At 48.5% G+C, this 20,560-nt stretch overlaps 1 protein-coding gene across 1 annotated transcript in view; it reads right to left on the bottom strand.

Moving 5' to 3' along the window:
- The window catches only part of LOC142251103 (cytochrome P450 2F2-like), a 49,809-nt gene extending 33,434 nt beyond the window's left edge, over window positions 1-16,375 (bottom strand). Inside the window, exon 1 of the mRNA XM_075323615.1 lies at window positions 16,115-16,375. Within this exon, the coding sequence (XP_075179730.1) occupies window positions 16,115-16,294 (180 nt within the window). The 5' untranslated portion in view covers window positions 16,295-16,375. The remainder of the gene's footprint in view (window positions 1-16,114) is intronic.
- Window positions 16,376-20,560: the final 4,185 nt, after the last annotated feature.

Here is a 20,560-nt window from a genome sequence, read left to right as displayed (position 1 = left end):
CTTGTTACCTGACTACTTTTCCTGCTTGCTGTTTATGTACCTTGTTGGCCGATACGCATTTCACCTCTGCTTGTTTTCTGATTAAGTCCTGGCCGTCCCATTCTGTTCCTGTTCCTCAATTAATGTTTTGACCCTGCCTGACTACTATTCTCTGTAATAGCGGTGTGACTCACATTTCCCATACATTTCAAAGTAAAACTTTGACCGCCTGATGGCATTGAGCTCTGCTGCCAGCATAGTAAGGAGGTGTGTGGTAGTCCTTGTGCGCAGTTGCAAGGAAGGGTGGCCTGACCACACAGGGTTTGCGCAAAGGTAGAGGACCCACACGAGGTTGAAGAGGCAGAAGCAGTGTATTAACTTCTACATACAGAACAAGGATTGAAACAACTCGTGGGGACGGCAAGACTTGTACAGCAGACCCTTCTCCATCTCTCACCATAGTTTGCCAGTGCCCAGTCAGTGACATGTAATGACCCTGTCTATGCTTACTGGTCCAAGTATCTGTGTTGAAATGCACCCTGTCGCACACAGATTTTCTCAAGGAAGTGGTGATGTTGTGTGCGACATGCCGGTGTAGCGCGGGCATGCTTTTCTTGGAGAAGCAGTGGTGATTGGGCATCTGGTACTGGGGCACAGCGACAGACATAAGGTCTGTAAAATCCTGTGTGTCCACTACGCGTAAAGGCAGCATTTCGGTAGCCAACAGCTTACAGAGGGATAGAGTCAACCACTTAGCTTTGTCATGGGTCGCAGTAAGTGGCCTTTTATTTGACCACATCTGAGGGACAGAGATCTGGCTGCTGTCTGTAGACGGTGTTGAGTAGGGTGTCCCTGGAAAAATGCAGGTTTGTGAGAAAAGTGCAGGCGGAGACATGATGTTGGCTTCATCTTGCCTTCAGATCTGTTCATCTTGTATCATTTTTAAAAAACACAGCAAGCAAGGGTTACTCCAAGCGGAGTCTCCCTTTTTTTCCAAAAATTGGGCCCCACACAGACACCTTATCAGTGGCAGCACTTGTGCCCTAGTTGCAAACAGGATGTTTTGATTTGCATCAAGCACATTCCAAATCCACAAGCATTTACTCTCCCCAGGATGACACAGGGGTAGTAAATTCCTTCTGGATCCATGACTTGTTCATTTTGATGAACGTCAGTCTGTCCACATTGTCACTGGACAGACGCGTGCGCTTATCTGTCAGCACACACCCAGCAGCACTGAAGACACGTTCAGAGACAACGCTGGCAGCTGGACACGACAAAATCTTCGAGGCGTAACTGGAGAGCTCTTGACATTTTTCTAGATTTGAAGCACAAAAGGAGCAAGGCTCCATTTGCAAAGTCATTGCATCGATGTTCATTTGGAGATACTCCTGTATCATCCTCTCCATCCGTTGACTATGTGTCAGACTTGTTGTCTCTGGTGGCCTTGCAAAGGAGGGTCTAAAAAAATTATGAAAAGATTCCATAAAATTGCTGTTACCAGCACCAGATACGGTCCTACTGGTACGGGTAGACTGTTGAAGATGACGAGGCCGTCCCATGTTTGTCAAGTTACAACTGGGAGAATCACTCCCTTCACCTGCACGGTTGTTTGGTGGAAAAGCCGAGCTAAGATCGAGTAACAGCTTCTGCTGATACTCCTGCATACGTGCGTCCCTTTCTATGGGTGGAATTATGTCACAAAATTTGGACCTGTCCCGGGGATCTAATAGTGTGGCAAGCCAGTAGTCATCATCACTTCTAATTTTGACAATACGAGGGTCATGTTGGAGGTAGTGCAACAAGAAGGCACTCATGTGTCTTGCGCAGCCATGCGCACCAAGTCCACGCTGTGTTTGTGGCATAGAGGTGCTAACCGTTCTTTCTTCCTCTGTCATCTCCCCCCAACCTCTTTCAACTGAAATTTGACCAAGGTCCCCCTCATCTGCTGAGTCTTCCATGTCCATGGACAGTTCGTCCTCCATATCTTCATGTCCTCCTGCACCTTCCTCAACATCTCACCTGCTACCATGCGCCCTTGTTGATCCCTGTCCCCCATGGTCCCATGCCTGCCGCGTTGGTGATGATGAACGTCTGGACCTTGGTGATGTTGTTGTGTCTTGCGCATATGAATCCTCCTGTAGTTCCTCCCCTTCCTGTTGTCCCACCCCCTGACTACGAATAGTGTTTAGCGTGTGCTCCAGCATGTAAATGACTGTAATCGTCATGCTGATAATGGCATTGTCAGCGCTAAACATATTCGTCGCCATGTCGAAACTGTGCAGAAGGGTGCATAGGTCCTTGATCTGAGATCACTCCATCAGGGTGATCTGCCCCACTTCTGCATCTCGTTGGCCCAGGCTATACATCATGACGTATTGCACCAGGGCTCGCCGGTGCTGCCACAGTCGCTGTAACATGTGGAGAGTTGAATTCCAGCGTGTCGCCACATCGCATTTCAGGCGATGAACCGGCAGGCCGAAAGACTTCTGGAGCGATGCAAGTCGCTCAGGTGCGGCGGTTGAACGGCGGAAGTGAGCACTGCAGACAGTTTCCGTGCCCTGGTCAGAAGGCCATCTAGGCCGGGATAGTGTGTTAAAAATTGCTGGACAACAAGGTTAAACACGTGAGCCATACAAGGCACGTGTGTCACCTTGCCCAGGCGAAGGGCCGCACCCAGGTTTGCAGCATTGTCGCACACGGCCTTACCAGGCTGCAGGTTGAGTGGAGACAACCATTTATCAAAATCAGTCTCCAGAGCTGCCCACAACTCAGTCGCTGTGTGACTCCTATTTCAAAGACATGTCAAGCTAAAGACCGCCTGATGCCGTTGCGCTCTGCTACCAGCATAGTAATGAGGGGTGCGTGATTCCTTCTGCGCAGTGAGAACGCTGGTGGCCTGACCAGGCAGGCTTGGGGCGGAGGTGGAGGACCCAGATGAGGTGGAGGATGCAGAAGCAGTGGCGGAACTTGGACAGACAGAGGATTGACACACAAGTCGTGGGGACGGCAAGACTTGTGCAGCAGACCCTTCACCATCTATCACCATAGTTACCCAGTGGCCAGTCAGCGACATGTAACGTCCCTGTCCATGCTTACTGGTCCAAGTATCGGTGGTGAAATGCACCCGTTCACACACAGAGTTTCTCAAGGAAGCGGTGATGTTGTGTGCGACATGCTGGTGTAGCGCGGGCACACCTTTCTTAGAGAAGTAGTGGCGACTAGGCATCTGGTACTGGGGCACAGCGACAGACATAAGGTCTCTAAAATCCTGTGTGTCCACTAGGCGGAAAGGCAGCATTTCTGTAGTCAACAGCTTACAGAGGGATAGAGTCAACCTCTTCGTTTTGTCATGGGTCGCAGGAAGTGGCCTTTTATTTGACCACATCTGAGGGACAGAGATCTGGCTGCTGTGTGTAGACGGTGTTGAGTCGGGTGTCCCTGGAAAAATGCAGCTTTGTGAGGAAAGTGCAGGCGGAGACATGATGTTGCCTTCATCCAAAGTTGGTGCTATCGATGTCTGAGAGAGCTGTACACACTCACTTGTTTCCCCTTCCAAACCAACTGACGACCTACCAAGCAAACTGCCTGTTGCGGTTACAGTGGTGGAAGTTGTGGGTGGAAAAACAGGTGTGACAGCTGTCCCCACAGTCCTAGAAGATGACGAGCGCGCGGATGCACTGGAAGGGGCAGGCGGTGGATGGTTCGCTCCGCTAGGCCGCATTGCAGCACGGTGAGCTTCCCATCGGGCCATATGATATTTATTCATGTGACGATTCATGGAAGAAGTTGTCAAACTGCTGAGGTTTTGACCTCTACTAAGAGAACCATGACAAATTTTACAGATCACATAATTTGGGCGATCTTTTTCTATGTCAAAAAAGGACCTGGCTAGGCAAGGCTTAGAGGCCATGCGACCTGTTGATCCACCCCGAATAATGCTCAGAGGCAGAGTGGTGGCTGAGGATGCAGTTGTAGACGTGCTACCAGTGCTCCGACTGTGTCCAGGAAGGCGCCAGGTTACTTCGACGTCGGTTGCATCCTCCTCCACCGCCTCTGTTGACCTCCTCGAGTGTCTGACTGTGGGTTGACAGTAGGTGTGATCTAGAACTTAATCATCAATTGTTGTGTTTGCACTCCCCTACCCCTCAGACCGAGTTTCTTCTTGCCCTGACCGAATATTTAAGTTGTCATCCCAATCGGGTATCTGCGTCTCATCTTCATCAGTATGTTCCTCATTGCCTATAACCACAGTTGTTGGAAAGGCAGCATTTTGGTAGCCAACAGTTTGCATATGATGAAAGTCAACCTCCAAGCCATTTCATGCCCTTCTAAAAGCATGTAAAACACAGCGAGGGGACTCCAACCACAGTCTCCCTCGTTGCCACTAACTGGGCCACACACACCCCACTTGACTGGCATCGGTTGAGCCCCCTTTTGAAAAAGAAAAAGATGCTTTGCATGAAGCACTCTCAAAAATACGCGTGCCTTTCCCGTCCCCTGGCTGACCCAGGGGAAGAAAAGTCCTCTGAGAGCCATGACTTGTTCATCTTGGTTCTTTTAGAGACACAGCGAGGGGACTCCAACCACAGTCTCCCTCGTTGCCACTAACTGGGCCACACACACCCCACTTGACTGGCATCGGTTGACCCCCCCTTTTGACAAAGAAAAAGATGCTTTGCATGAAGCACTCTCAAAAATACGCGTGCCTTTCCCGTCCCCTGGCTGACCCAGGGGAAGAAAAGTCCTCTGAGAGCCATGACTTGTTCATCTTGGTTCTTTTAGAGACACAGCGAGGGGACTCCAACCACAGTCTCCCTCGTTGCCACTAACTGGGCCACACACACCCCACTTGACTGGCATCGGTTGACCCCCCCTTTTGACAAAGAAAAAGATGCTTTTCATGAAGCACTCTCAAAAATACGCGTGCCTTTCCCGTCCCCTGGCTGACCCAGGGGAAGAAAAGTCCTCTGAGAGCCATGACTTGTTCATCTTGGTTCTTTTAGAGACACAGCGAGGGGACTCCAACCACAGTCTCCCTCGTTGCCACTAACTGGGCCACACACACCCCACTTGACTGGCATCGGTTGAGCCGCCTTTTGAAAAAGAAAAAGATGCTTTGCATGAAGCACTCTCAAAAATACGCGTGCCTTTCCCGTCCCCTGGCTGACCCAGGGGAAGAAAAGTCCTCTGAGAGCCATGACTTGTTCATCTTGGTTCTTTTAGAGACACAGCGAGGGGACTCCAACCACAGTCTCCCTCGTTGCCACTAACTGGGCCACACACACCCCACTTGACTGGCATCGGTTGAGCCCCCTTTTGAAAAAGAAAAAGATGCTTTGCATGAAGCACTCTCAAAAATACGCGTGCCTTTCCCGTCCCCTGGCTGACCCAGGGGAAGAAAAGTCCTCTGAGAGCCATGACTTGTTCATCTTGGTTCTTTTAGAGACACAGCGAGGGGACTCCAACCACAGTCTCCCTCGTTGCCACTAACTGGGCCACACACACCCCACTTGACTGGCATCGGTTGACCCCCCCTTTTGACAAAGAAAAAGATGCTTTGCATGAAGCACTCTCAAAAATACGCGTGCCTTTCCCGTCCCCTGGCTGACCCAGGGGAAGAAAAGTCCTCTGAGAGCCATGACTTGTTCATCTTGGTTCTTTTAGAGACACAGCGAGGGGACTCCAACCACAGTCTCCCTCGTTGCCACTAACTGGGCCACACACACCCCACTTGACTGGCATCGGTTGACCCCCCCTTTTGACAAAGAAAAAGATGCTTTTCATGAAGCACTCTCAAAAATACGCGTGCCTTTCCCGTCCCCTGGCTGACCCAGGGGAAGAAAAGTCCTCTGAGAGCCATGACTTGTTCATCTTGGTTCTTTTAGAGACACAGCGAGGGGACTCCAACCACAGTCTCCCTCGTTGCCACTAACTGGGCCACACACACCCCACTTGACTGGCATCGGTTGAGCCCCCTTTTGAAAAAGAAAAAGATGCTTTGCATGAAGCACTCTCAAAAATACGCGTGCCTTTCCCGTCCCCTGGCTGACCCAGGGGAAGAAAAGTCCTCTGAGAGCCATGACTTGTTCATCTTGGTTCTTTTAGAGACACAGCGAGGGGACTCCAACCACAGTCTCCCTCGTTGCCACTAACTGGGCCACACACACCCCACTTGACTGGCATCGGTTGAGCCCCCTTTTGAAAAAGAAAAAGATGCTTTGCATGAAGCACTCTCAAAAATACGCGTGCCTTTCCCGTCCCCTGGCTGACCCAGGGGAAGAAAAGTCCTCTGAGAGCCATGACTTGTTCATCTTGGTTCTTTTAGAGACACAGCGAGGGGACTCCAACCACAGTCTCCCTCGTTGCCACTAACTGGGCCACACACACCCCACTTGACTGGCATCGGTTGACCCCCCCTTTTGACAAAGAAAAAGATGCTTTGCATGAAGCACTCTCAAAAATACGCGTGCCTTTCCCGTCCCCTGGCTGACCCAGGGGAAGAAAAGTCCTCTGAGAGCCATGACTTGTTCATCTTGGTTCTTTTAGAGACACAGCGAGGGGACTCCAACCACAGTCTCCCTCGTTGCCACTAACTGGGCCACACACACCCCACTTGACTGGCATCGGTTGACCCCCCCTTTTGACAAAGAAAAAGATGCTTTTCATGAAGCACTCTCAAAAATACGCGTGCCTTTCCCGTCCCCTGGCTGACCCAGGGGAAGAAAAGTCCTCTGAGAGCCATGACTTGTTCATCTTGGTTCTTTTAGAGACACAGCGAGGGGACTCCAACCACAGTCTCCCTCGTTGCCACTAACTGGGCCACACACACCCCACTTGACTGGCATCGGTTGAGCCCCCTTTTGAAAAAGAAAAAGATGCTTTGCATGAAGCACTCTCAAAAATACGCGTGCCTTTCCCGTCCCCTGGCTGACCCAGGGGAAGAAAAGTCCTCTGAGAGCCATGACTTGTTCATCTTGGTTCTTTTAGAGACACAGCGAGGGGACTCCAACCACAGTCTCCCTCGTTGCCACTAACTGGGCCACACACACCCCACTTGACTGGCATCGGTTGAGCCCCCTTTTGAAAAAGAAAAAGATGCTTTGCATGAAGCACTCTCAAAAATACGCGTGCCTTTCCCGTCCCCTGGCTGACCCAGGGGAAGAAAAGTCCTCTGAGAGCCATGACTTGTTCATCTTGGTTCTTTTAGAGACACAGCGAGGGGACTCCAACCACAGTCTCCCTCGTTGCCACTAACTGGGCCACACACACCCCACTTGACTGGCATCGGTTGACCCCCCCTTTTGACAAAGAAAAAGATGCTTTGCATGAAGCACTCTCAAAAATACGCGTGCCTTTCCCGTCCCCTGGCTGACCCAGGGGAAGAAAAGTCCTCTGAGAGCCATGACTTGTTCATCTTGGTTCTTTTAGAGACACAGCGAGGGGACTCCAACCACAGTCTCCCTCGTTGCCACTAACTGGGCCACACACACCCCACTTGACTGGCATCGGTTGACCCCCCCTTTTGACAAAGAAAAAGATGCTTTTCATGAAGCACTCTCAAAAATACGCGTGCCTTTCCCGTCCCCTGGCTGACCCAGGGGAAGAAAAGTCCTCTGAGAGCCATGACTTGTTCATCTTGGTTCTTTTAGAGACACAGCGAGGGGACTCCAACCACAGTCTCCCTCGTTGCCACTAACTGGGCCACACACACCCCACTTGACTGGCATCGGTTGAGCCCCCTTTTGAAAAAGAAAAAGATGCTTTGCATGAAGCACTCTCAAAAATACGCGTGCCTTTCCCGTCCCCTGGCTGACCCAGGGGAAGAAAAGTCCTCTGAGAGCCATGACTTGTTCATCTTGGTTCTTTTAGAGACACAGCGAGGGGACTCCAACCACAGTCTCCCTCGTTGCCACTAACTGGGCCACACACACCCCACTTGACTGGCATCGGTTGAGCCCCCTTTTGAAAAAGAAAAAGATGCTTTGCATGAAGCACTCTCAAAAATACGCGTGCCTTTCCCGTCCCCTGGCTGACCCAGGGGAAGAAAAGTCCTCTGAGAGCCATGACTTGTTCATCTTGGTTCTTTTAGAGACACAGCGAGGGGACTCCAACCACAGTCTCCCTCGTTGCCACTAACTGGGCCACACACACCCCACTTGACTGGCATCGGTTGACCCCCCCTTTTGACAAAGAAAAAGATGCTTTGCATGAAGCACTCTCAAAAATACGCGTGCCTTTCCCGTCCCCTGGCTGACCCAGGGGAAGAAAAGTCCTCTGAGAGCCATGACTTGTTCATCTTGGTTCTTTTAGAGACACAGCGAGGGGACTCCAACCACAGTCTCCCTCGTTGCCACTAACTGGGCCACACACACCCCACTTGACTGGCATCGGTTGACCCCCCCTTTTGACAAAGAAAAAGATGCTTTTCATGAAGCACTCTCAAAAATACGCGTGCCTTTCCCGTCCCCTGGCTGACCCAGGGGAAGAAAAGTCCTCTGAGAGCCATGACTTGTTCATCTTGGTTCTTTTAGAGACACAGCGAGGGGACTCCAACCACAGTCTCCCTCGTTGCCACTAACTGGGCCACACACACCCCACTTGACTGGCATCGGTTGAGCCCCCTTTTGAAAAAGAAAAAGATGCTTTGCATGAAGCACTCTCAAAAATACGCGTGCCTTTCCCGTCCCCTGGCTGACCCAGGGGAAGAAAAGTCCTCTGAGAGCCATGACTTGTTCATCTTGGTTCTTTTAGAGACACAGCGAGGGGACTCCAACCACAGTCTCCCTCGTTGCCACTAACTGGGCCACACACACCCCACTTGACTGGCATCGGTTGAGCCCCCTTTTGAAAAAGAAAAAGATGCTTTGCATGAAGCACTCTCAAAAATACGCGTGCCTTTCCCGTCCCCTGGCTGACCCAGGGGAAGAAAAGTCCTCTGAGAGCCATGACTTGTTCATCTTGGTTCTTTTAGAGACACAGCGAGGGGACTCCAACCACAGTCTCCCTCGTTGCCACTAACTGGGCCACACACACCCCACTTGACTGGCATCGGTTGAGCCCCCTTTTGAAAAAGAAAAAGATGCTTTGCATGAAGCACTCTCAAAAATACGCGTGCCTTTCCCGTCCCCTGGCTGACCCAGGGGAAGAAAAGTCCTCTGAGAGCCATGACTTGTTCATCTTGGTTCTTTTAGAGACACAGCGAGGGGACTCCAACCACAGTCTCCCTCGTTGCCACTAACTGGGCCACACACACCCCACTTGACTGGCATCGGTTGAGCCCCCCTTTTGACAAAGAAAAAGATGCTTTGCATGAAGCACTCTCAAAAATACGCGTGCCTTTCGCCTCCCCTGGCTGACCCAGGGGAAGAAAAGTCCTCTGAGAGCCAGGTCCACATTGTCAGTGGACAGACACGTGTGCTTATCTGCCAGCAGACCCCCAGCAGCACTGAAGACAGGTTCCGAGAGAACGCTGGCTGCAGGACACGACAAGATCCTCAAGGCGTACGTGGCGAGCTCAGGCAATTTATCCAGATTGGAAGCCTAAAATGAGCAGGGCTCAAGTTGCACAATAATGGAATCGATGTTTCTTTGCATATACTCATATATCTGTGTGTCTCCCTCTTTTTCCTTGTCCAGCTGTTTTGTTTTCACATGAGTATATGTCCTTGTCACTTTCCCATGTGTTTGTGTTATGTTGTGAGTTGTTTGTCACCTTTTGGACACCTTTCAGGGTGTTTTCTAGGTGTTTTACTGTGTTTGTGATTGCCTACCATTGTTTCCTATGGGCTCGAGTTCGGTTCGTCGAACGTTCGACGAGCCGAACTCGAGCCAGACCCCCCGTTCGGCGAACCGCCTCGAGCCGAACCGGGACCGGTTCGCTCATCTCTACTCAGGAGAGATGTCGTAATGTCGTAAAATACTTCACAGAATGGGGCCTGTGGTCAGGAGCTGGAAGGTCAACCTGGGTTCTTAGGAAGAATGGGGATCCCAGGGTTTGCGGGGAGTGCAGCAGACACCTGTGACCCGTTCCACAGCCCAGGAGCTGGGGTAGAGGGAAGACCACTGGTAAGGACACACAGAAGGAAACACCAGCTTTGACCTCTGAACTCTCTGGGATCGGCTGGAGCCCATCACAGCAGAGCACGGCACTCCAAAGGTGGTGTAATTCCAGTGAGTAAAGAACTTGAACTGCACCCTCTGTGTTGTCCCATTATTGCCGGCGCTCTCATCATCGCGTCCCTGCACCATAGGCGACTACAACTCCCAACATCCTCCCTGGGGCCTAGCTCTACCTGTGGAGAGCTGCAACACCCAAGCTGTGTCATCATCTGCCTCAGAAGAGAGACTTCCCGCAGCGGCATCTAATAACTGGTCGCATACCACAGGTGGCATAACTACTCCCATCATCCCCATCCCCAACTTTATTGACACCGCCGGGGTCATGGAAGTGGGCCTGTGACAACCCGAATCGACACGTAATGGTGATGAGTAACCCCGTGGGCACGTCACAAACATCACATGCACATGGACAAAAAAAACACCACATGCTCACCTTGCTACCTTTTTCTTGGCGCTCTTCTCCGGTCTACAGTGCACTGATGTCCATTTAGCACATGCGAAGATGTGACATCATCGTGTCTGCTGTGTCTCACGCTGACTGTTGTAAGACAGAGCAAGCGGCACAGTTCTCTATCAATGTGTTCAACTCTCTCTACATCCTGTGGATGCAAATATCGATGATATCAGAAAGCAAGGTAGACGGGCAGTAGATGTGTAGCCCATGGTCCACTGTTTTCAGACCTTCGGCTGTCTCCGTCCACGGGTCGGACTGGAACAGCCAGATGGTTGGATGTGGCCCACGGGCCACACTAGGCCCAGGCCCATGTAGCATGGTCCACACTGTACTTGCAATTTGTATACCATCATGCGATATGAATTGTAATTTACAATATTTGTACTTTATGAATAGTATTTTATGGTGTGGCTGCAGTCCACATGATATGACTTTATTGTATAGCCTATAGTGTTTCATGTAAATTCATATTTTGGATATGCGGTCTGTTTTTACTTGTGTTATCCACACACCTTTCTTTTGTTTCATTCAATAAAATATACATTCTTTCAAAAAGTAGTTGGACTATCTGTAATTTTTTTCTTTGGTTTCCAATATTAGGTATTGTACCTATCAGTCTTTTTCGGCCTCAAGTTTTCCATCCATACACCATCTTACTTTTGTACTAAAATGTACACATATAAAAAATCTTTTTGACCATACAGGTTTTTTTTTGTTGTAAGTTTTCACTTAATCCATTTTTTGTTCATATTTAAAGGACTTGTATCATGTTCATAAATGGCTAAAATTGCAAAGTGCACAAGCACTTGTGTCTAAAACCTATTTTGACAGGGGGCAGAGCTTACACTTCCAACATTTTTGAAGCAGGACCTCCTGGTGGACAGGGAATTAATATTCAGCATAAGAAACAGTCCAGACATGAAGCTTGGATTATGTATATTTAAGGGCGGAAACATAGCCTTTCACAGGAACCAGTGTGTTCAGTTAAAAAGATTTTTTCACTTGGGCAATGGTGCAAAATTATGAATATTGGGGATTGTAACAATCAAAGATTGATGTAAAATACTGTATATTTTCAGCTTTGGATTCCCAAAGCAAGGACATACATATTTTTCATAACTGTGAGACATGCCTATGATCTCCAAATTAATATCAGGCAGGTAGATGACAATATCTATGTCAGGTTTCCTATCTATGAACAAATAAAATCATGATAAGAAAGATGATGGTAATATCTCCCACCTGGGACCTCCAGGGGCAAACATATTGAAACAGTTGGGGATCACATACATTTCTGAAGGGCCGAGCACATCCCACAAACACCCACGCCCACATCAAGTCACCAACAGGAGGTATGTGACAGTGACTGGTTATGAATAAATACAGAAAGCTGAATTGACCCATTGTTTGATGCTGAAAGGTGCACTTCGGTGTCAGATTGATCCATATTTTCTATTAGGAGAACTTTCCTCCAAAAAGAGAATAGTGCTACCCCTGTGACCACAGGTCAAGTACTTTTTTTTATCCTTTTTATTTTATGTAATTTTAAATACCCTATTGTTTTGTCCCCTTTGTAACATCTTTTGTATATTATTATTATAAACACTGCCTGCCTTTCAGATAACATATATAAAATGTAATAGCTTTGCTCTTCTTGCACTATTTTCCGCATCCCCAAAGCAATACACTACCTGCAACGGATGTCCAATCTACCTACATAAACAATTGGTGGTGGGGAGCTAGTGTGATGCCCTGGAAAACCAGGAGTTACACAGTTTAGGTCCCTGCACAACACTAGTCCCTGGGCGGGAAAAGAGTCAGTTTGAGTTTGAGTGTTGGAGTGTAGTGAGGAGTTGAGTCTAAGAGGAGCTCAGGAGTCAAGGCCTGGAGCTTGAGCTGACAGGTGCCAGGGTTTGAGCCCTGACACCTTGGCTAGGTGGCAGATAGTAGTCAGAGCCCGCAGGAGACAGGAAGACGGAGCTGGGGATCCCAGCTGGACCGGGACAGGGTAGGAGCCCGCCGGTACAGACACAAGAGAACCGTTCCGGAAACCGTGTGCACAGAGGGGGTACTCGGACCCTGAAGTCAGGACCAGCAGACGGCTTAGCTAATTAACCGATTGAGGGCAGGATTTTAGGTCCTGTCCCAACCTAAAGGCTGCTTTACACGCTGCGACATCGCTCAAGCGATCTCGTTGGGGTCACGGAATTTGTGACACACATCCGGTCGCTTTAGCGATGTCGTTGTGTGTGACACCTATGAGCAATTTTGAATCGGCGCAAAAACGGTCAAAATCACTCATTGGTGATCGGTGACATGCCCCCCTATTCTCGAATATCGCTACTGCTCGGTGTACGAAGTTGTTCATCGCTCCTGCGGCAGCACACATCGCTATGTGTGACGCCGCAGGAACGAGGAACCTCCCCTTACCTGCTGCCGCCAGCAATGCGGAAGGAAGGAGGTGGGCGGGATGTTACGTCCCGCTCATCTCCGCCCCTCCGCTTCTATTGGGCGGCGGTTCAGTGACGCTGCTGTGACGTCGCTGTGATGCTGAATGAACCGCCCCCTTAGAAAGGAGGCGGTTCGCTGGTCACAGCAACGTCGCAGAGCAGGTATGTGCGTGTGACGCTGCTGTAGCGATAGTGTTCGCTACAGCAGCGATCACACGATATCGCATGTACGATGGGGGCGGGTGCTTTAGCGCTCGACATCACTAGCAATTGCTAGCGATGTTGTAGCGTGTAAAGCGGCCTTAAGTCCCGAAAAGTAGACAACCACCCACCGTGAGGGATAAGGCAACCACCAGGTCCCATAGATCTCAAGGGTCAGCGTCAGACGGGCACAGCTCCCAAGCAAAGGACCAGGAGTGGACTCCCGTGTTCCATACTGGGAAGTTCCATCAACACAATACAGAGTGCAGAGGAGAAAGGCTTTGATTATCATCCCGGGTGTGGGATCAGATACACCCATATGTGGCAGCCGTCCACCATCCGGTTGGTTTACCACAGACATTTTACAAACAATCCCGTACAAATACATCCCCTCTTTTATTCGGAGTGTCCGCGAGACCCCCGGGTCCGGAAGACCCCTTGAGCCGTACCGTAGATCCGGACCCGAGCAGCGCAGGCTGCTGGCACGGGGGCGGCACACTAGCATATTTCCTGGATTATTGTGGAGCTGGGCAGTGACTCTACCAAGATATATGTCGCGGGCGGAGGAGGGGACGCCGCGCTCTCCCACTGCTGCTCGGGTCCGGCTGCCGCGGCTGCTGCGGCCTGCTGTTGCTCGGTGGCTCGAGCGTTGGGCCGGATCCCGGGGACTCTAGCGGCGCTCCTCGCCCGTGAGTGAAAGGGGGGTTTTTGGGTGTGGGGATTGAGTCTATTGTCCGTGACGCCACCCACGGTTGTGGTGATTTGTTAGCACCACCGCTGCTCGATATGGGAATCCCGGGAGTGATGATGTGGAGCAGCCAGTTGTTGTGTTGCCCCTCCGTGGGTAGGGGTTGGTGATCCCGGGACTCAAGGGGGAGGTGAGAGATGCAGGGCCTGGTGGGCGCAGGGACGCGGGGGCAGCGCTGTGCCTTCCGGCACTGTGGTACTCACTCAGCCTGAGACGGTGACACAGTTCTCGGTAAACAAACGGCTGGTAAGACGGTTCCCACGGACGGCTGCACTTGCTCTCCCAGTAGGTAACGGTGATGTCCCTTTGTCCTGCACCTAATGTTCGTGTGTTGGTAGCGATGGGTTCCCACCGGTAACCCGCTCCCCGGCTTGGATATGGGCCGGAGGAGCCCTACTTTGCCCGCAGACGCTGGCCCCGAGGAACTGGTGCCCTGGCGGTGGCGGTGTTCCTCCTTAATGGTTGGACTGTTGCCTTCAATCGGGACTTGGTTGTTGGGAGACAGATGTCCCCTTCACTGACGGATTTGGCAAATTATGGCGACTCCTAGCCTTGCCGGGGTCCGAGAGGCCCCTGCCCTGGTGCTGACTGTCCTTCGTATACTGCTCCAGACCGCCGGGCCACTACCCGTCCGCGGTCCTTCCAGCAACCTCCGAGCAGTCCCCCTCCAGACAATCACCGCTGTTGCTGACCTTGCTGACACTGTCCTGCACTTAGCCGGACCAACTTCAGGTCTTTCTTAACTCTTTCTTGTTACTTCTTTACTCCACTTACAAGCTCCTCTCCTTTGCTCCACTACCACTTCACTTCCTTCTACTTTCACTTCCTAAACTGATCTTCACTGTTTACTCCTTCACTCAACTCTACTCTGGCTTCAACTGCCTGGTTCTTCCCGCCTCCAGGGCTGTGTACTCCTCGGTGGGTGGAGCCAACCGCCTGGCCCACCCCCTGGTGTGAACATCAGCCCCTGGAGGAAGGCAACAAGGATTTTAGTAGCCTTGGTGTTCCTAACTGGGATGCAGGGTGTGGTGGTGTTGTGACCTGTGACCCCTGGCTTGCCCAGGGCATCACATATATATATATATATACATTTTCCATGAGTTGGAATCAGTCGCATATACAGTATACAATAAACTCACTGTGTTCTCCAAAAACAGTGATGTTTGTGACAAATTGGTGATAGCGGTGGAATATCTGTGTGACCCCTCTGGCTGTCTACTTGAGACTGGTGATTACGTGTTTGTCATTTTTTTAGTGGTCTAAGGCTGATTTTATATTGGCTAGTGCAATTCATTGGGCCTTGGTTTTCCACCATACGGAGTACAGATACATTTACCACCATATAGTGCCTAATGATACTTATACAGTATTGAGTACCTGTTAACATCAGGTTGTGAGCTTTCTGATGAAGATATGTTTTGGGAAGTCTCGAAACTTAAACCTCAAATGCAAGTCTCTATCTTATCATATTGTATTGGAAGTGGCTTTTTGTCCTGTGTTGAGCACGTCCCATGCCAGATGAGTTAAGCCGGCACCTCCAGCTGGTGAATTTGGGGCAATATGATTAATTATGAGGTTGGGAGAGGGGGAGAAGTTGCAACAAATTCAACAGCAACAAAAATCATCCATGTCAGTAATACAACAACAACAACATAAGGTATTCTAAAAATAATGTGGTGACTACCAAGACAACAAGATCATTTTTGCCATAATCTCTTATTATGTGGTTGCTGGAGGCAATGGCTTTGTGTGAATAGTATAATTTATCTGTCATTCGGAAGTGACCATCTATTGAGATTTCACTATAAGGCAAAGACCTTCTCCTTCCTACATTTCGGGCTTCCCCAGTTCTGCTTTCAGCTCCCATGTGAACAGTGCCTTATTGCTCCCCCTTCTCTAGAGACGCAGCTTTTCGCAAGTAGAGAGTATCATGAAGACATCAGAAGTTTTTGTGGAATTTCCTCTTGGGGAAGGTCCAGGGACAGTTGTCCATTGACTAAGTTGTGCCACTAAACACATGGATTTATATTCAATTTTAGGGCCCATGGCAGCATTAGTTTCCAATATGGGCCTGTAAGTTATGGTGTTATACGACGATTATCAGATTGCAACGGACAACACAACCATCAAAGAAAACACTGATACCGATAACAGACTTACCTTTGTTAAGCATGGCATCAATCCCTGAGAATAGATCAGGAGAAAGTTGCCCAAAATCGGCAATGGGATAGGTCCAGGGGGCATCCTTCTTCTCTCCCATAAATGTTTCCAGTAAAATAAGGCGAACGTAAAAGTAATAACACCAATCAAGATGGCCAAGGCATTCTGCGGGTCAGCCATGGCTCTGGAGTTACCTGCATCTACTTTTTGCTCTGTCTCTTTGCCTTGTATGTTCTAATATGTTGTTATGGTGGGAGGTTTCATTGGATCTTCCCCAAATATTGTGAAAAAGGTTTCCTGGGGCTGTGTTCTGCAACTGGCTCTGATTAAGCAGATCTTGCATAATGATTGAATCTTTCAGAGCAGAATGAAAAGCAGAGCAAGAATACACACGATAGCTTGGAATTATAAAATGTTACGAATGATTACTGATATGGTGGAGCCAGGCATTGGTGGGCAACTGTCCTGGCACTTTTATTTATTTCTCCAGGGTCCCTTGAGCCCTGGCATATTTTTATAAATTTACATAGCTAAGAGAGTGCCCCGTATATTAGGTCCCCGTTTGTACTCTCTTAACTAAATAGTTATATTGTCTATTGCATGAAGGGCCATTCATCCACAATGTCTCGTAGTGTGAGGTCAATGCTCCTTCCCGTAATGGGAAGTTCCCAGCTATTTCTTTATAGTGAAGTAAAGTGGAATTGCATCACCACTAGAGTTGAGCGGACCCGTGTAAGTTCAAGTTTGCCGGCTTCAGCCAAACTTTAGTTAAAATTTCAGTTCGGAACCTGGACTTGCCCTGAACTTGATCCCGAAGCCCGAACCCCATATAAGTCAAGAACTAACAGGCTTGACTCGACTAACAAGTATAATTGAAGTCAATGTTGGGCAGTTTAGCTCTCCGCTCTCATATAGCCAGCTATAAACAGGGCATTTCAGGGGAATGGAGAGGGTGTTAGTTAGTTTTTTACGCAGCATCCACAAAATATTATTTTTACCACCAGTGGGAGCCATTCAGAGATGACAAGTAGCTGCAGTGGGAAGAGCATCGAGCGTATCCCTCACTGATTTTCCAGAAAAAATATTCGAGTTCCCTATTCACTTCCATTATACTAGGGTACTGGAGTCGCACCCATCTGAGCATCCAACTGTTCTTAAAGAGAACCTGTCATCAGATTTGGTGACTAAAGACTGCGGCCACCACCAGTGGGCTCTTATATACAGCATTCTAACATGCTGTATATAAGAGCCCAGGCCGCTGTGTATAACGTAAAAATGACTTTATAATACTTAACTGCAGCAGCTATGGGGTCCTGGGTTCAAATCCCACCAAGGACAACATCTGCAAGGAGTTTGTATGTTCTCACTGTGTTTGTGTGGGTTTTCCGGTTTCCTCCCAAACTCCAAAGACATAGTGATAGGGACCTTATATTGTGAGACCCAATGGGGACAGTGTTGCCAATGTATGTAAAGCGCTGTGGAATTAACAGCACTATATAAATGAATAAATAATAATAATAATAATAAGAATACCTAAACGGTTGGTTCGGTGCAGACGGGTCAAATGGGTGTCTCCGTTCTCCGTGTGCGGCGTCTCCTCTTTCGGTCATCTTTGTCCTTTTTCTGAAGCCTGGGTGCATGACGTTTACTACGTTATCCACACTAGCTGGCATTGAGATCCTGCGCAAGTATTGTAGTGCGCCTGAGCAGGACCTCAATGTCGGACATTCTGCATGATGTAGGACGTGTCATGCACCCAGGCTTCCGAAGTAGGAGGACAAAGATGCTCGAAAGAGGAGGCAGCGGTACTGGAGAACGGAGACACCCATCCGACCAGTCTGCACTGCACCACCCCTTAGGTGAGTATTATAAAGTGATTTTTTACGTTCTACACAGTGGCCTGGGCTCTTTTATACAGCATGTTAGAATGCTGTATATAAGAGCCCACTGGTGATTGATTGCTGCAGCTTATAGTCACCACATCTGGTGACAGGTTCCCTTTAATGAGTACGGTGCACTCAAGCATGGTAGCGCTCGTTCATCACTAGTAGCTACGTTATATGGATAACTGATAATTTGTTTCCAATAGGTAAATTGCAAGGAAGACAATAACACTTTAAAAGGAACATTAGCTCTTTAATACATTAGAAACATGGAATCCTAGTAATTTTTCTAATCATTGCCCTGAATACCTCTTCTTCTCCTTCAGGCTCTCACTAAGATGTAAATAACGCTGCTTAGGGCATGATAAGAGCTTACCGGGCTAGAATGTTCTTGGCAACGTTCTGTACTGGTCTTGTTAAGTTATCTGTAACACACTGGGATTAAATTTACCCTAACTGATGCCACAATTATCTATAGGACGGTTAGAAACTGTATCATGAATGCTCCAAATACATCACAGAGCTGGATCCTGATGAGAGGTTCCCTTTAAGTAGAATGCGTTAACTTAAAAAAAAAATGATTTTAAGAATCATGAAGATGATTGTGTTTGTTTAATTTGTGCTTGGTTGCATTTTCCAAGAGTAGCAGAAAACAGGAGTGAACTTGTTCTACAATTACCTAATATATACGAGTAATGTCTTCCAACTTGTTTTCAAATTCTTACCATACTTAAGTCATTTTCAATTATTATTACTTTTTAATCTTAGATTGATTATCAGCTTTTATTACCAGTTGTAAACATTAAACCTTAGTAAAATCTGGCTACGTCACAATAAATCAGGCTAATGGGGTCCCTCAGGTCAACAGTCATGGCTACCAATGGGAGCACGAGATTACAGTAAAATTGAGGTGTTACCGGCAACCTCATGTATTCATTCGCTCTTGTAAGTTGCAGTGACTGTTGACTTAGGGGTACTTTGCACGCTGCGGCATTGCTAGCCGATTGTAGCGATGCCGAGAGCGATAGTCCCCGCCCCCGTCGCACATGTGATATCTTGTGATAGCTGCTATAGCAAACATTATCGCTACGGCAGCTTCACACGGACTTACCTGCCCTGCGACGTCGCTCTGGCCTGCGACCCGCCTCCTTCCTAAGGGGGCGGGTCGTGTGGCGTCACAGCGACGTCACATGGCAGGCGGCTAATAGAAGCGGAGGGGCGGAGATAAGCGGGACGTAAACATCCCGCCCACCTCCTTCATTCCTCATTGCAGGCGGGACGCAGGTAAGGAGATGTTCCTCACTCCTGCGGCTTCATACACAGCGATGTGTGCTGCCGCAGGAACGAGGAACTACATCGTACCTGTCGCTGCAGCGAAATTATGAAAATGACCGACACTACACAGATCACCGATTTTTGTCGTTTTTGCGATCGTTTATCGGTGCTTCTAGGCTTTACACGTTGCGACGTTGTTACCGGCGCCGGATGTGCGTCACTTTCGATTTGACCCCAACGTGATCGCAGTAGCGATGTTGCAACGTACAAAGTACCCCTTAGATCACTTTTCTTTTTTTCCACGTTTCTTGAATTAAGCCCTATAGGTTTCCAAACCCTTGTTTATTTCCCCTCTTACCTGTTATTTAGGTTTAGCTAGTTATATTTAATTTTGGATTGGTGATGTTAAGTTTAGTACCCCTACTTTATTACCTTTTCTTTTTTTTATTTTTGTTTTTTTGTCTTTGCTTTTCGTCTTTAGTCCATTTCTTGCTGCTTACACAAAGATTGTCAGCTTTGATGTCCATGTACTGTAATCTTCTAGGTTCTTCCGATTTCCATACTTAGTTGATCACGTTGTTCCATTGCTTTTTCCGAAGAACGAGAAATTAATTTCATCTTATGGCTCAGAGGAAGATTCTCTAATCCACTTTCTGTAGGTGGGATATCGACATCGATGGGGTAAATGATAGACTTCAGAGTGAATTTTTGTACGATGACAGTGATGAAAACAAAGTTGGAGGTGCACCAAGCTTTCAGCAATACATGCCCTATTTTGGGTTAACATAACAGCAGCAAGGTTTGTGATAAAAAGGCAATCCCCACTTGTTTACAGGCTGAAAATCAGGCAAGAAACATGCGGGGCGGGTAATCGAGTATGGCGCCCGAGTACCAGGATATTCAATCGAGTACCATGCGTCTAGAGCATCATGGTGCTCGATTGAGTACCGAGCAGTTCCGAGCATGCTCGCCCATCACTACTGTTCACATGTTCCCCTTTCTCTGACTGTTTATCCTCCATCATATCATTTTTGGTATACTCCTAACACTGTTATACTGATGACAATTCTAGAAGTTGTTTATATCTTTTGATTTTTTTCATTCTAATATGAATTCAGTCTCTCTCGGATCATGTTAGGGATCTCCAGTCGTGAAAAGACAGGTGTCTCCACTAAGATGGGCATTTAGTGTCTTTTCTGACAGCTAATACATTGTAATAATGTATTCCAGCACTTTATCACAGTGAATCTGTTTATCATATGGCTTGTTCAGTGGCGGACATAGACAA

This window comes from Anomaloglossus baeobatrachus, chromosome 9 (assembly GCF_048569485.1).
Source record: "Anomaloglossus baeobatrachus isolate aAnoBae1 chromosome 9, aAnoBae1.hap1, whole genome shotgun sequence".
Lineage (NCBI taxonomy): Eukaryota > Metazoa > Chordata > Amphibia > Anura > Aromobatidae > Anomaloglossus > Anomaloglossus baeobatrachus.
This window is presented reverse-complemented; position numbering and strand designations above follow the sequence as displayed.